We start from the raw sequence: 13792 nt of genomic DNA, 5'->3' as shown, positions 1-13792 counted from the left end.
TGGCGCTGATTACCTACTCCTGCTAGATAAAGTTGAGGATTTGGAAAACCGTACTCGTCGGAATAATTTGCGAGTGCGGGGACTCCCAGAGCTTCCGGAATATAGGGATGTTCGTGAGGTGGTTCTGCGTCTGCTGCGCTGGCTGCTCCAGGATGACTCCCTTGACCCGGGGATAGAACGGGCACACCGAGCTTTGGGCCCGCGGCTCTCGGACCAGCCTAAGGATGTGGTGGTTTGCCTGCAGAGCTTCGTGATCAAGGAACGGGCCTTGCGGAGGGCCCGGGAGTTGAGTACAGTGACCTGGGAGGGTCATCGCCTGGAATTTTATCAGGATTTGGCTGCTAGCACCCTGCAGAAGCGGCGCTCCTTCCGGGAGATCACCAAAGCTCTCCAGCGGAGCAATCTCCGTTATCGTTGGACATATCCCTTCGGTGTGGTTATTACCATCAATGGAGTCCATACCAGGGTTGTGACTGTACGAGAAGCACGTGAACTGCTGTTGAAAGCGGGCATTGAGGTGCCGGAGGTGCTGGGCCCGGAGCAACGGGACCGGGTCAGCCCTGGTAGGCCCTCTGCCCCTTCTGGATGGCAGCGTGTGGAGCGTGGTGCTCGAGGAAGCCGTGGAAGTCCGGGTGGTGGACCCTCCCCTCCTGCAGTGGCTTCTACCTCTTCAGGACTTACTTGACATGTGCTAGCTGTGGGTACTATCTCCCTGTGTGAATGGCTTGTGCCTCTGCCCCTTGGGGGGAGGGGATAAGAGATGTGCCTTAGGGCTAGGAGGCACCCGGGCTCGGGTGGCTGGAGGGGGATTGATGGTTGTTGTACCTGGTTTGTTATTCCTTTAAAAAGTGACTTTGCCTGTTGAGTTGGGGGCTGTTGTGGGGTGGGGATGGTTGTTGGTGGGTGGACTGTTTGTCTATGGGGATCAGTTTGCTGTATGTCTTGGGCTGTGTAAAGGGCGTTGGGGACTGTTAACTTCCGGGTTTGTACATGGGAGGTTTGGCTGCTCCCATTGTGGGGGTTGGGGGATGGAGGGGTGTGGTGGGTGGGTGCGGGGTGGGATGGGGTGGGGTTGGGCAGTGGGGGGTGACAGTTCTTGACTTGGGGGTTCTTCTTTCCATACTTTATTTTTGGGCCTTGGGTACCTGTTGGGTTTCTTTTTCTCTCTATGGCAGGTATTAAGTTTATCTCTTATAATGTTAGGGGGCTTAACTCTCCCCATAAACGGAAGGCTTTATTTCGGGAGCTGGCCCGTCTGAGGGCTTCCGTATGCTTTGTCCAGGAAACACATTTGTTACGGTCCCACGAGACTCTGGTCCGTGACCCCCGATTCCCTACCGCACTTTGGGCATCTCGGGCGGGTCGCTCCAAGACGGGTGGGGTGGGGATTCTATTTGGTAAGCACCTGAGGTGTGAAATTAAAAGGGTGGTGCGGGACCCTCAGGGTCGTTATATTATGGTGGAGGTGCTGTTGGAGGGCTGTCTGTATTCTCTGGTTAATGTTTACGCTCCCAATGAGGGTCAGGGCTCTTTTGTTCGGGACCTGGCGACCAGGATTTTGCAGTTTAAGGGTGGGGCCTTAATCTTGGGTGGGGATTTCAATCTTACTGTCACACCGCATTTGGACAACTCTGGGTCTGCTGGGGGCTATGGTAGACGAGATCGGAACCTATTGCGGGCTGCGCTCCGGGAACTTAATGTGGAGGATGGGTGGCGCTGGTTGCACCCTCGGGTACGAGACTATTCTTATTTTTCGCAGGTACATGCTTCTTACTCCAGGATTGACTATATTTTTGTTGAACGGGGTCTCCTTCGCAGAGTGGAGAGGGCGGGCATTGAGCGGACCACTTGGTCCGATCATGCGCCTGTTTGGTTACAGCTAGCTGGTACGGGTGGTGGGGTTGGGCAGAAATACTGGCGTTTCAATGATAGCTTGTTGGATGATCCTTCGGTAGCGGATCAAATTGAAGGGTGGATTCAGGATTATTTCACGGATAATTTGGAGTGTGGGGCCTCCCCAGAATCTGTCTGGGAAGGATTGAAAGTTACCCTCAGGGGTCGACTGATTTCTTTGGCATCCTTCCGGCGCAAACGCCAGCGGGAGGAAGTGGATGCCCTGTTGGCCAAAATTGGGAGACTTGAGGGGATCCATAAGCGCCAGCCCTGGAATGTAACTGTGAGCAGCCAGTTACAGAAGGCGCGCAGTGACTTGCATGCTCTTGAACTCGACCGCTTGCGTTTCAACCTTCAGTTATTACAGCAAAAGTACTTTGAGTTCTCCAATAAGGCTAGTCGTCTAGTCGCTCATCGGTTGAAGGTGCGTCGTTCTCAGAACCATATCTTGGCTCTCCGGACGGCTTCCGGGGAGCTTCTTCATAGGGAAGATGCAATGCGGGCACGTTTTGTTGAGTATTATGGTAAATTGTATACCCCTGAGGCGGAGGGTACCCCCCTTGATCGGGAGCGCTATATTGAGTCGGCCTCTTTGCCTCGGATAGCGGAGGTTGATGTTGAACGCCTGGATAGACCCCTTTCAGTTCTGGAAGCGACTGGGGCTTTGCGCTCTATGCATGTGGGTAAATCTCCTGGGTTGGACGGTTTTACGGTGCGATATTATAAACGCTTCCAACATTTGTTGTTGCCCCCGTTGGTGACTTTTCTTAATTCTTTGCAAGGGGGTGGTCAATTACCCTTTTTCATGCGCTTGGCGGGGGTTACAGTGTTGGCCAAGGAGGGGAAAGATCCTGCGCGCTGTGAGTCTTATCGCCCAATCTCTTTGTTGGGGGTGGATACAAAAATTTTTACACGGGTCTTAGCGGATCGTCTGATGAGTTGGATTCCCCGTTTGATTCATCCTGACCAGACGGGCTTTGTGGTGGGACGGCAGGTTGGGGATAGTGTTCGGAGAGTTTATGATTTGCTGGAGTTGGCTCGGACCCGGGGGGACGATACTGTGTTTCTTTCTATAGATGCTGAGAAGGCTTTCGATAGGGTTTCTTGGTCATTTTTGTTTCAGGTCTTGGAGGCTGTAGGGTTGGGGCCCCGTTTGAGGGAATGGATCCGCATCTTATATACTAATCCGCTGGCCTGTGTTAAAGTGAATGGGGGGTACTCTGCTACTTTCCCCTTATTTCGGGGTACCCGACAGGGTTGCCCCCTATCTCCTATCTTGTTCGCATTGGTGGTGGAGCCCCTTGCACAGCGGATCCGCGCCAGCGCCCGCATTCAGGGAGTCCATACGCCTTCTGGGGATTACAAAGTGAATTTGTTTGCGGACGATATGCTTTTTACGGTGGAGGACCCGGACACCTCTTTGCCTGCAGTGTTGGAGGAATTGAAGGAGTTCGGGGCGGTGTCAGGTTTTCGGGTCAATGTTGGGAAATCGGAAGTGTTGAATGTGAATTTGTCGGCGGATCGGGTGGGGGAGCTACAGCGACGGTTTCCTTTTCGGTGGGTTAAACACTCTTTGAGATATTTGGGGGTGTACTTTGGGCCTCCTGGTTCGAATTTGTTTGATCTTAATTATCTTCCTTTGTTTCGTCGTATTCGTTTGGACTTGGTCAGCTGGGATAGTTATTATTTTTCTTGGCTGGGGCGAATAGAGGTAGTTAAAATGATGATTCTGCCTCGCCTCCTCTTTTTCTTTCAGGCTCTACCCTTGTGGATCCCGCGGAGGCTGTTAGAGGGGGTACAGCGGAGCCTTCTCCACTTTATTTGGGCGGGAAAAAGACCGCGGGTGAGTCGCCGAGTCTTGTATTTGGGCAAGGGTGAGGGTGGGTTGGCGGTACCTAATGTGCTGAAGTATTATCAGGCGGCGCAGCTGCGAGCACTCTTGGAGTGGCAGACTCAAGTCCCGAAACTCTGGGTGGACCTTGAACAGGGCTTGGAGGGGGATGTGCCCTTACTACATCTGCCGTGGGTTCCGGGGAGTGGGGGGGGTAGATGTCGGATGTCCTCCGTCCGGACAGCGATGCGGGTGTGGAGAGCGGTGCGCTGTGTGCTTTTACAGGGGCGGCGATATTCTTGGTATGCCCCTTTGCGCTTTAATCCTGAGTTTATTCCGGGAAGGGGGGCCGGGGTGTTTAAGAGGTGGGAGGCTCAGGGTTTGGTTTGTTTGGGACAATTTTGCGATTTAGAAACGAAGAGGGTGAGGCCTTTTGGGGAGCTCCAGCCTCGCTACCAGTTGTTGCCCCGGGATATTTTCCCATATTTGCAGGTGGTTCACTATGTTCAATCCTCTGGTTTCCTGACTGAGATGTTGGGGGGTAAAACAGGATTTGAGCTTTTATTGGGCCCTGTGGTTCGGAAGGGAGCTCTGTCAGCGATCTACAAGTGTTTGAATTCTGGGGGGGTGAGTGTATTGCCTTATGTGACGTCCTGGGAGGGTGATTGGGGTGCCCCTATCCCGAGGGAGGTGTGGGTGGAAATTTGGCGGGCGATCTCTTCTTCTGGTATTGCTACTTTGATTGTGGAAAATGGGTTTAAGGTTTTGCTCCGGTGGTATTATACCCCCCTGTTATTGGCCAAGATGGGGAGGGGGGGTGGGGGTCTCTGTTGGAGGGGTTGTGGGGAGGTGGGCTCATATCTTCATATGTGGTGGTCCTGTAGGATTGTGCGGGATTATTGGATCGAAATTTTTGATCATATCTCTGTCATTCTGCAGCAGAGGATTCCAGCGGACTGGCGTCATGCCTTGTTGTTTTGGCATGAGCTGGACCTGGAACGGGGAGAATCCACCTTTTGCATTTTAGCTCTTACTGCTGCCCGCTTGCTTTTGGCCTCCAGGTGGAAGCAACCGGTACCTCCATCATGGCAGGAGGTGGAATTGAAGTTGCACCAGTGGCAACTCTTGTACCGCCTTACAGCGGCTCAGCATGGGCTTCGCCATAGCTTTGCTCATATATGGAGGAATTTTCGCTCCCTTACTTGACTTTTGTGGGACATTTCCTGTGGGGGGTGGGTCTATTTGGTCTATGCTTTCCTTTCGGGGTACCTTCTTCTTTACTTATTGTTCTTTGAACCTTTCCTGTCCACTGTTGGAGTGGGAGTCTGGGCTTGTCACCGGGGGTGGGGGGGGGGAAGGGCTTGGGAAGTTGTTGATTCTGTATTTTTGCATATCTCATTGTACATCATTGTTTTTCTTATTTTGTTCTTGAGAGCCTGATTATTGATTGCCTTTGTTTTCGCTTGTGATGTGTATTGCCTTGCTCTCTTGTGCATTTTCTTAATTAATAAAAATTTTAATTATAAAAAAAAAAAAATGATTGTTGCATGCAGATGCTGCTAGTGTGGTACATTTTATTGAGTATATATAGGTTTACTTATTAACTATTAAAGTTTATTCTAATTCTTTAGCTATTAATGTGTTGCAAGGGATTTAAGCTAGTTCATTTTGTTCTTTACATTGACAAATACGTACAGTGATTTGCCTCTACTGTTTTAGGAGTGCACTATTCTAAACAGAGATGGATCCCTGTTCTATTACTTATAAGGATTTCCATTGCTTTCCAGAGTTTCATGTAAGATCCTTGCATTGTTCAGCTAGCATTTATGTTTTGGAAAAGATCTTGTAGGGTAAAAATCTTTCATACACACCTCAAGAGCTAGTTTAGAAATTTAGCTGCAGATGCTAATTTATCCCCATTCTTTGGAAGAAGTATTTTAATTATTTGCTTGGGAGTGCAGGTTGGGTCACCAGGGGGCCAGGAATTGTTCTGGAATCAGCACCTGATATGAGCTACAGAGTAGCCCTAGAGAGAACTGCACTGTGCCCAAAGTTGCCTTATTACTTGTGGTAGGAGATGTAGGATAAAATGGCAGGTATAATGACGACTTTATAATGGGTGGGAAGTAAGACCCATGCTGTCCCTTACACTTAGAGGCTTTAGGAAGATAAGTTTAATGAACATTTGATATATTGCCTATCTTAATTCTAAGCAATTGTATATAATATAATAAAATCGGGGGTGTTCAATAACAACAAAGTAACTTATTACAAAGGCAAGACAGACTAGCGAGATACATATTATACTTATATGTGTTGTGTGAATTGCAATCTACTCTTTAAGAACAGGATGGGATTTTATAAATCAGGTCCTGCTAATCTGTAAAGATCAAAGATACTGTCCTCAAAAATTTTGCTTGTCAGGTAAAACATTAAAAACAAAGGGGCTGATATTTAGAAGGAGAGGCTCCTTCCTGGTTATCTCCTACTGACTGGGTAGTCACTGGATTTTCAGTGGCACATAACCAGATAGTGCTGCTGAAAATCTAGGAAGACTGCTGCAGTACTATCTAGTTAGTGCCAGGGTGGAGCTGGGAATTACCTGATCACCACTGATATTCAATAGCAGCACCTAGATAATAATCTACCTTAATTTAGGACAGCAAAAAAACTGTCCTTAGCTAACTAGGTAGTTAATATACAGTGCAATTCAGCTGAGAACGGCCAGTGTTTTAAAAAATCCAGACTGCTGTCAGCTGAATAGGACTCAAGCATCTATAGAGGTGAACAGGGCTTGGTTACTGGAAAGTGAGTATCTTTCCAGTATCCTAGTATCTTTGATTTTTCTCCTCTTTTATAGGATCATATTCCCGGAAAGAAAGAGAACAACGGAGGCAGCAGATTGCATGGCGTGTACCTCCTGATTTTAAAATGTTAAAAAGATACAAAACACAAATGGCTGAAGTTCGTGACAAAATAGCAGATGTCAAGAACCAGTTGTCAGAAGTGAGAAGCCACAGTGTTCTGGCCTGTGATATGCAACCAAGCTCTCCTCTCGATGACCAGGAGTTTACAGCTGTCAATGAGACAGACAGCTGCAGAAAGTTAGCAGAAATAGGAATGGAGTTGCTGTCCAAGACTTCCATTTCCACTTATGTAAGAAACTGTAAGTAAAAAGGAAAAAGTTATTTATTTATTATAAACACATTAAGTGCTTCTAGAACTGAAAGATTTTGCTTTTCAGATTCTTTTGAGTAGCACCCTAGAAGCTGCCATGTTAATCCAGCAGCATCACATTATCCCTGCCCAGACTGGTGTATGGCCATTGCGCATTTCATATGTTCTATTATTTATGTAAATCTCTTTCATTTGAACCAACCAGATCTGCCAACATATGATGTGCTTTTTTGACACTTTGACCCATGTGGCTGTTTCTAGCTAAGCTTGAGGAATCTTAAAAGATGCGTACTCAGACTTTGAAAGGCTGACCTTGGTTTTAGCTGTATTTCTGAAGAACTTGCTTTTTTTTTTTTTTTTTATAATTCTTTATTCATTTTCACATTTTACATGAAGTGTACAAAATATTGAGTTACAACTAATGAATACACAATATCACTTTTATATCTATTACATAATATTCTGAACAAATTTTTTTTATCCCCTCTCCCACCCCCCACCCTTCAAGTACTTTCCAATCACCTTATACATATTGTATACCATATTATAACATGTTATGTAAAATTATTTTCACTACCCCCCTCCATGTGTGCCATAAAGAAGACAAGAAAAAGAAGAAAAGAAGAAGATAAATCCTATTATTCATTCAGTACAATACTTTGTCAATGGCCCCCATATTTTTATAAATTTAGGATATGTCCCTCTTTGTATTGCTATTACTCTTTCCATTTTGAATATATGACAAATTGTATTCCACCAAAATGTATAATTAAGGTTACTATGATTCTTCCAGTTATTGGTTATATGCTGAATGGCAACCCCTGTCATGACTAGTAAAAGCTTGTTATTTTCTGGTGAAATTTGACTTTTTTTCTCATCATCATTCCAAATAACACTGTATCATATTGCTACATGATTTTCCATCAATTTATTAATTTGTGGCCAAATTGCATTCCAAAAACTTTTAATGTAGGGACAATGATATAGTAAATGATCCAACGTCCCAGGTTCCAGATTACAGTGCCAGCATTTATTGGACTTAGAACTATCTAATTTTTGCAAACGTGTAGGGGTCCAAAAAGCTCTATGTAATAAAAAGAACCAAGTTTGTCTCATAGATGCTGACACTGTACATCTCATTCTCCAAGACCAAATTAGTGGCCATTGAGATGCAGTAATTTGATGCTTAATCTCAATGCTCCAAATGTCTCTTAGACCATTTTTTGGTTTTTTATTCAAATATCCAGATATTAATTTATACCACAATGCGGCTTGATGCCCTAGGAAGTCTGCTTGGAAGCATAAGAACTCTAAACTATATTGATTATTCAATGTTTTCCATTCAGGGAACCCAACCTGAATGGCCTGCTTCAATTGCAACCATTTAAAACTTTGTTTTTTACTAAGACCAAATCTATGTTGCAATTGTGAAAATTCCAGCAGTTTACCTTCCGAAATAACATCATTCAGAGATCTAATGCCTGCAATAATCCATTCCTTCCAAAGGATTTGAGCTCCGCCAATTTTAATCTTGGAGTTTATCCATAAAGACTGATTAGTTGACTTGTTTATTGGGACAGGTGTTAATTTACTAATAAACCTCAACGTTTTCCAAGTATCCATTAATATCTTATTTTCTCTGTATCTTCTAGGCATGTTGATACTTGGAAGATGAACTAAATTTAGGGGAAACATAAGGCGCCATTCCAAATATAACCAATCCAGTGCATTATCTATCAGTTCTGGGAGGATCCAATACATACCCTGACGTAAAATATAGGCTTGATGGTACCTATAAAAATTTGGAAAATTTATCCCTCCCTCCTTAATTGATTTTTGCAAAGATACCAAAGCTATTCTATGCGTTTTACCAAGCCAAAGAAATTTCGTTAAAATGCTATTAAGCTTTTTATAAAAGGACCCCTGAAAATAAATAGGTATCATACTCATTTGGTAGCAAACTACAGGCAAGATCATCATTTTAATAGCTTGAACTCTCCCCCACCAAGAAAGATGTAACGGATTCCATTGCTCACATAACTCTGTAACTCTTTTCAATACAAATTTTTCATTTTCTTTTACTGTATCTTCAATTGTATTTTTAACTTGAATGCCAAGATATTTAAATCCTTCTTCTTTCCATATGAACAGAAAAGCGTCAAATAATCCTTTTACACAATGAACATTTAAAGGTATAAGTTCAGACTTACTCCAATTAATTTTATAACCTGAAAATTTGCCAAACATATCAATTAATTCCAATAGACAAGATAAGGTAGACTCTGGATTCCTCAAATAAAGTAAAATATCATCCGCATAAGCCGAAATTTTATATTCCATATCAGAATATGGAATACCCTGTATCCCCCTTGCTTGCTGTATTGCTAACAATAAGGGTTCTAATACAACATCAAATAACAAAGGAGATAAAGGACAACCTTATCTAACTCCCCTCTGCAATTGAAAACCATCAGATATCATATTATTAATATTTAATCTTGCAATCAGGAAGCTATACAATGTTTTTACCATTTGTATAAATCCAGAACCTATACCAAACCATTCTAAAGCCTGATACATAAAATTCCATTCTACCCTATCAAACGCTTTTTCTGCATCCAAGGAAACTGTAAAAGCCGGTTCATCCATTTTTTTTGATAAATTTAACATATGAAACAATAATCTAGAGTTATTAGAGGAATGTCTTTTAGCAACGAAACCCGTCTGATGCGTGTCTATAATATGTGGGAGAGCTTTGGCTAATCTCAAAGCCAAAATTTTCGCCAAAAGTTTATTATCCACATTTATTAAAGATATAGGCCTGTAGTCTGAAATCAAAGTAGGATCTTTATTTGGCTTAGGCAAAACAATTACTATTGATTCAGCCATAGTACCTTTAATATCACCTTTTATAAGTTGTGTCTGATATAAATTTAGTAAATATGGGGAAAGGACATTTTGAAATGTTTTATAAAATTCTACTGTATAACCATCACCACCTGGAGCGGATCCAACTCTAAGAGATCTCAACGCTGTTTCTAATTCTTTTAATGATATAGGTTCATCTAAACTCCGTTTTATATGATCAGGAACCTTAGGTCCAATAATTAAATCTAAAAAATTTTTACCATCTTTTTGCCTCTCCAAATAAGGCTCGGAAGAATACAGGTCCTTATAAAATTTTAGAAATTGCTTTAAAATTATATCCGTTTGATTGGTTATTATACCATTATCATCTTTTATCCCATTAATATTAGTTCTTCTTTTTTTTGCTTTAAGATAATTTGCCAATAATCTTCCCGCCTTATTAGAATTTCCATAATACATTGTCTGTTTGGAAAACAAGTCTCTTCTTATCATTTTTGAAGCTAATTCGTTATATTTACCTTTTGCTTTCAAAAGAGCTTGTAATACATCATATTCCCATTTGCTTACCAATTTAGTTTCTAGTATTTTAATTTCTTTTTCTAACTCTATATACTGTTTTTTAATCTGTTTCCTAACAAAAGCCGAATATGATATAATATGACCTCTCATAGTCGCTTTAAAAGCGTCCCATACATTTTCAATAGATGTATCTTCCACTAAATTAATTTGAAAGAAATCACTAATTTGTGTTTTAAAATTTTCCAAAAATTTTTCATCCACAAGCAATGCATTATCAAATCTCCAAAGAGGTCTTCTATTTTCTAATTGATCTAATTGTAAATCTATCCATACTCCCGCATGATCCGAAATGATAATGGGATCAATGGAAGCCTTAATCACTTGCTGCACCTTATGAGATGAAATAAAAATATAATCTATTCTTGAAAATGATTTATGAACCTGTGAACAAAATGAAAATTCCTGATCATTAAAATGAAGAATACGCCATATATCCTTCAAATCACATGATTGAACCAAATTATCTAAACATAAAGATTTTATACTTTTACCTGGTTTTTTATCCATTAATGGATCCATTACAGCATTAAAATCTCCAGCCACCACTAAATTAGAAGCAGCCAGTGGTAACAACATACTCTGCAATTTTTTAAAGAATTCTGATTGATTCGAATTAGGGGCATATATATTGAACAACGTCAGGGCATTATTTCCCATACTTATATCAACATGTAGCCATCTTCCATGTGGGTCCAAATTTACTATCTTAAAATTGGCCATACACTTTTTATTTATAAGAACTGCTACTCCTGCTTTTTTACCCTCTGCTGGAGCAAAAAAACATTCTTTCACCCACCCACCCGTTAGTTTCTGTGATTCCTTTATATTAAGATGGGTCTCCTGCAGACAATAAACATCCGCGTTTTGCTTCTTTAAAAATGATAATACCTTTTTCCTTTTGATTACATGATTCAGGCCATTGACATTAATAGAAAATATCTTAAAAGACATAATATATTTTATACTCCTTATCATAATCTTCCTCTTCCCTTCTTCCATAACTAAGATCTAAAAAACTTCTCCCCATGGCACACATTCTTACCTCCAAATTACCCAATCCCTTATTAATCTTTTCCTTAATCATCCTAGTAATATCTTTAATACCCACTTTCTTCCCACCCCTCCCTCCCCAATATAATGACTGCTTAAGGACACACATTAGACAGTAATCCCAACTTTCCCCCTCCCCCCAGGCAACCAATATTTATTAATAACCCCTTTATCCTTTATTGAGACAAACTCACTACCTCTCCACAACATATCTAATTATATCTCTCTTCTAATCATAAAACCTTTTTTCCTTTTTTTTCCATTTTAAAGTAATTAATTTCTCTATCTATTATTTAACCTTTAGTCACATAACCATATTTATTTCCTAACATTCCATTAATGCATTTTTATCATTTCACCAATCTCTAATTCATTCCCCCAACATTTTATTTCATTCAAGAAAATTCTATCATAGTCATATATTTAATAAAAAGTATCATTTTCCTATATCTTATATTATCTAATCCATCTTCTCCTATCCTCCTTTAAATATCCAACAACAAATATCCATCTCTTCATATATTTCTGTTAAAAAAAAAAAAACTTCAATTTTATAAGTTTTTATCCTCTATTTGTACTTAAACATTTGTATTTCATTTTCAAAATAATTTTTCCCCCCCCCCCCTTTTTATATTTCCTCTTCTCCAAATTACCGGTAAATCCAATCTTTTTAAAACTATATTATCACAACATCAATCTTTACATTCCTTCAGCTACCAATAAATTCTTATGTATCTTTCTTTTATATTATTCATTTTCCTTTCCTTTACTTGCATTTAAATATCATATAACTTGTCCTTTCTATCATTAATCCATTCTGCAATCTTTTCCTTATTGTCCTTTCATTCTTTACTTTCTCCTTTTCTGACTTATTAAATAAACTGAACTTTCATATTTATTTCTTATCTCCATCCATCCACTCTTAAAGACTTTTGACTGCCAATTGTCATTCATTTTTTTTTTATAATATCCTTTTAGTCTATCAGTCCTGCTTTCTTCTTCTTCACATCTATTTATTTTCCTATTCAGTCTTCACTTTTCCTTTTGTGTTAATTTGTCCAGTCCTTTAATCCTTCTTGTTCATTCTTTACTCCAACCATCCATCTTTCAGCCTCCTAAAAGTTCAGTCTAATAACTTCACTTTAATGTCTTTCCAGTCTATCCTTCTTTCTACTTTCTTTTTTACATTCTTTTATTTTCTTTTTCACTTGTTCATTTTTATTTCCTGTTCTTTGTTGCATATTCTTCTTTTTCCAACAAACAAAAGTCCCATAGTTCTTTATATTTAATTTTTTGTTCAATATCCACCAATCCAGTCTTAGTATTTATCCCTTCATTTCAACACCCATTGTGCTAAAATGATATAGGTTCTGATTTTGAAAGAAAGGTCTTTAGTTTTTCCAGATCAACAAAATACAAAGATTTATCCCCACAAGATACCCTCATTTTTGCTGGGTAATATAATCCATACTTATATCCTTTTTCCTTTAATTGAGATCTCAGATCAAGGAATTTCTTCCTAATATTTGCTGTATTTTTAGCAAAGTCTGGTAAAAACCATATTTTGGATCTTTTATAGTTTAAGTTTTTATCTTTTTTGGCAGCATTTAAAATTTCTATTGCTTGCTGGTATCTTAACATCTTGAATATTAATGGTCTTGGTCTCCCTTGATTTTCCAGACTCTTTATTGGAATCCTGTGTGCCCGTTCTATTTCCAAAGGCTGTTTGAAATCCAACTGCAATAATCTAGGAATTAAATTTTCTAAAAACTGTATTGCATTTTTCCCTTCCAAATTTTCCTGTATTCCAAAAAGTTTTATATTCTTTCTTCTTCCACGGTTTTCGTAATCTTCCAGCTGACTTTTCAATTGAATTATTTCCAAACTGTCATTTTTGCATCTTTTTCCTTCACATTCTAAGCTCTCCATTTTAACTTCTAACTCTGTTGTTCTTTTATTAGCTACTTCCATTTGTCTGTGTATATTCAGGATTTCTTCCTTCAGTTCTGCCATATTACTCACAGTCTCTGTCGGCATTTGTTTGATTTGCCTCAGTTCCCCCATAACTTCAGCTTTGCTTAACTCCTCTGATACATCAGCAGGAAGCGGAACCTTACTTGGGGTAATTTGATCCTGCTTCTGCCTTTTCACAGCCCCTCTGGTTTCACTCTTACTCTGTCGGGTGCTCGCCATGCTCCCGCTGTCCTCTCCGATGTTTTCAGCCGAAAACAGTTTAAAAGGAAATCTTTATTTATTCAACGGTTGCCCAGATAAGAGGAGCGCTGCGATCACACGACCATTTTGTGTGCACGCTAAGCCACCAGAACTTGCTTAATACAGAGGTAGACATGCCCTCAAGGCCCACAATATGATTTTGGTTTATGATACTGAAAG

General features: G+C 40.7%; 1 protein-coding gene across 9 annotated transcripts in view; it reads left to right on the top strand.

Annotated features, from left to right (window-relative positions):
* The window catches only part of TRIM37 (tripartite motif containing 37), a 290609-nt gene that overhangs the window by 233051 nt on the left and 43766 nt on the right, over positions 1–13792 (top strand). For all 9 annotated transcript variants that reach the window (XM_033921675.1, XM_033921674.1, XM_033921671.1 and 6 more), the window contains one exon: positions 6585–6890. In XM_033921675.1, coding sequence (XP_033777566.1) covers positions 6585–6890 — 306 coding nt within the window. The remainder of the gene's footprint in view (positions 1–6584; positions 6891–13792) is intronic.

Source organism: Geotrypetes seraphini, chromosome 15 (genome assembly GCF_902459505.1).
Source record: "Geotrypetes seraphini chromosome 15, aGeoSer1.1, whole genome shotgun sequence".
Lineage (NCBI taxonomy): Eukaryota > Metazoa > Chordata > Amphibia > Gymnophiona > Dermophiidae > Geotrypetes > Geotrypetes seraphini.
This window is presented reverse-complemented; position numbering and strand designations above follow the sequence as displayed.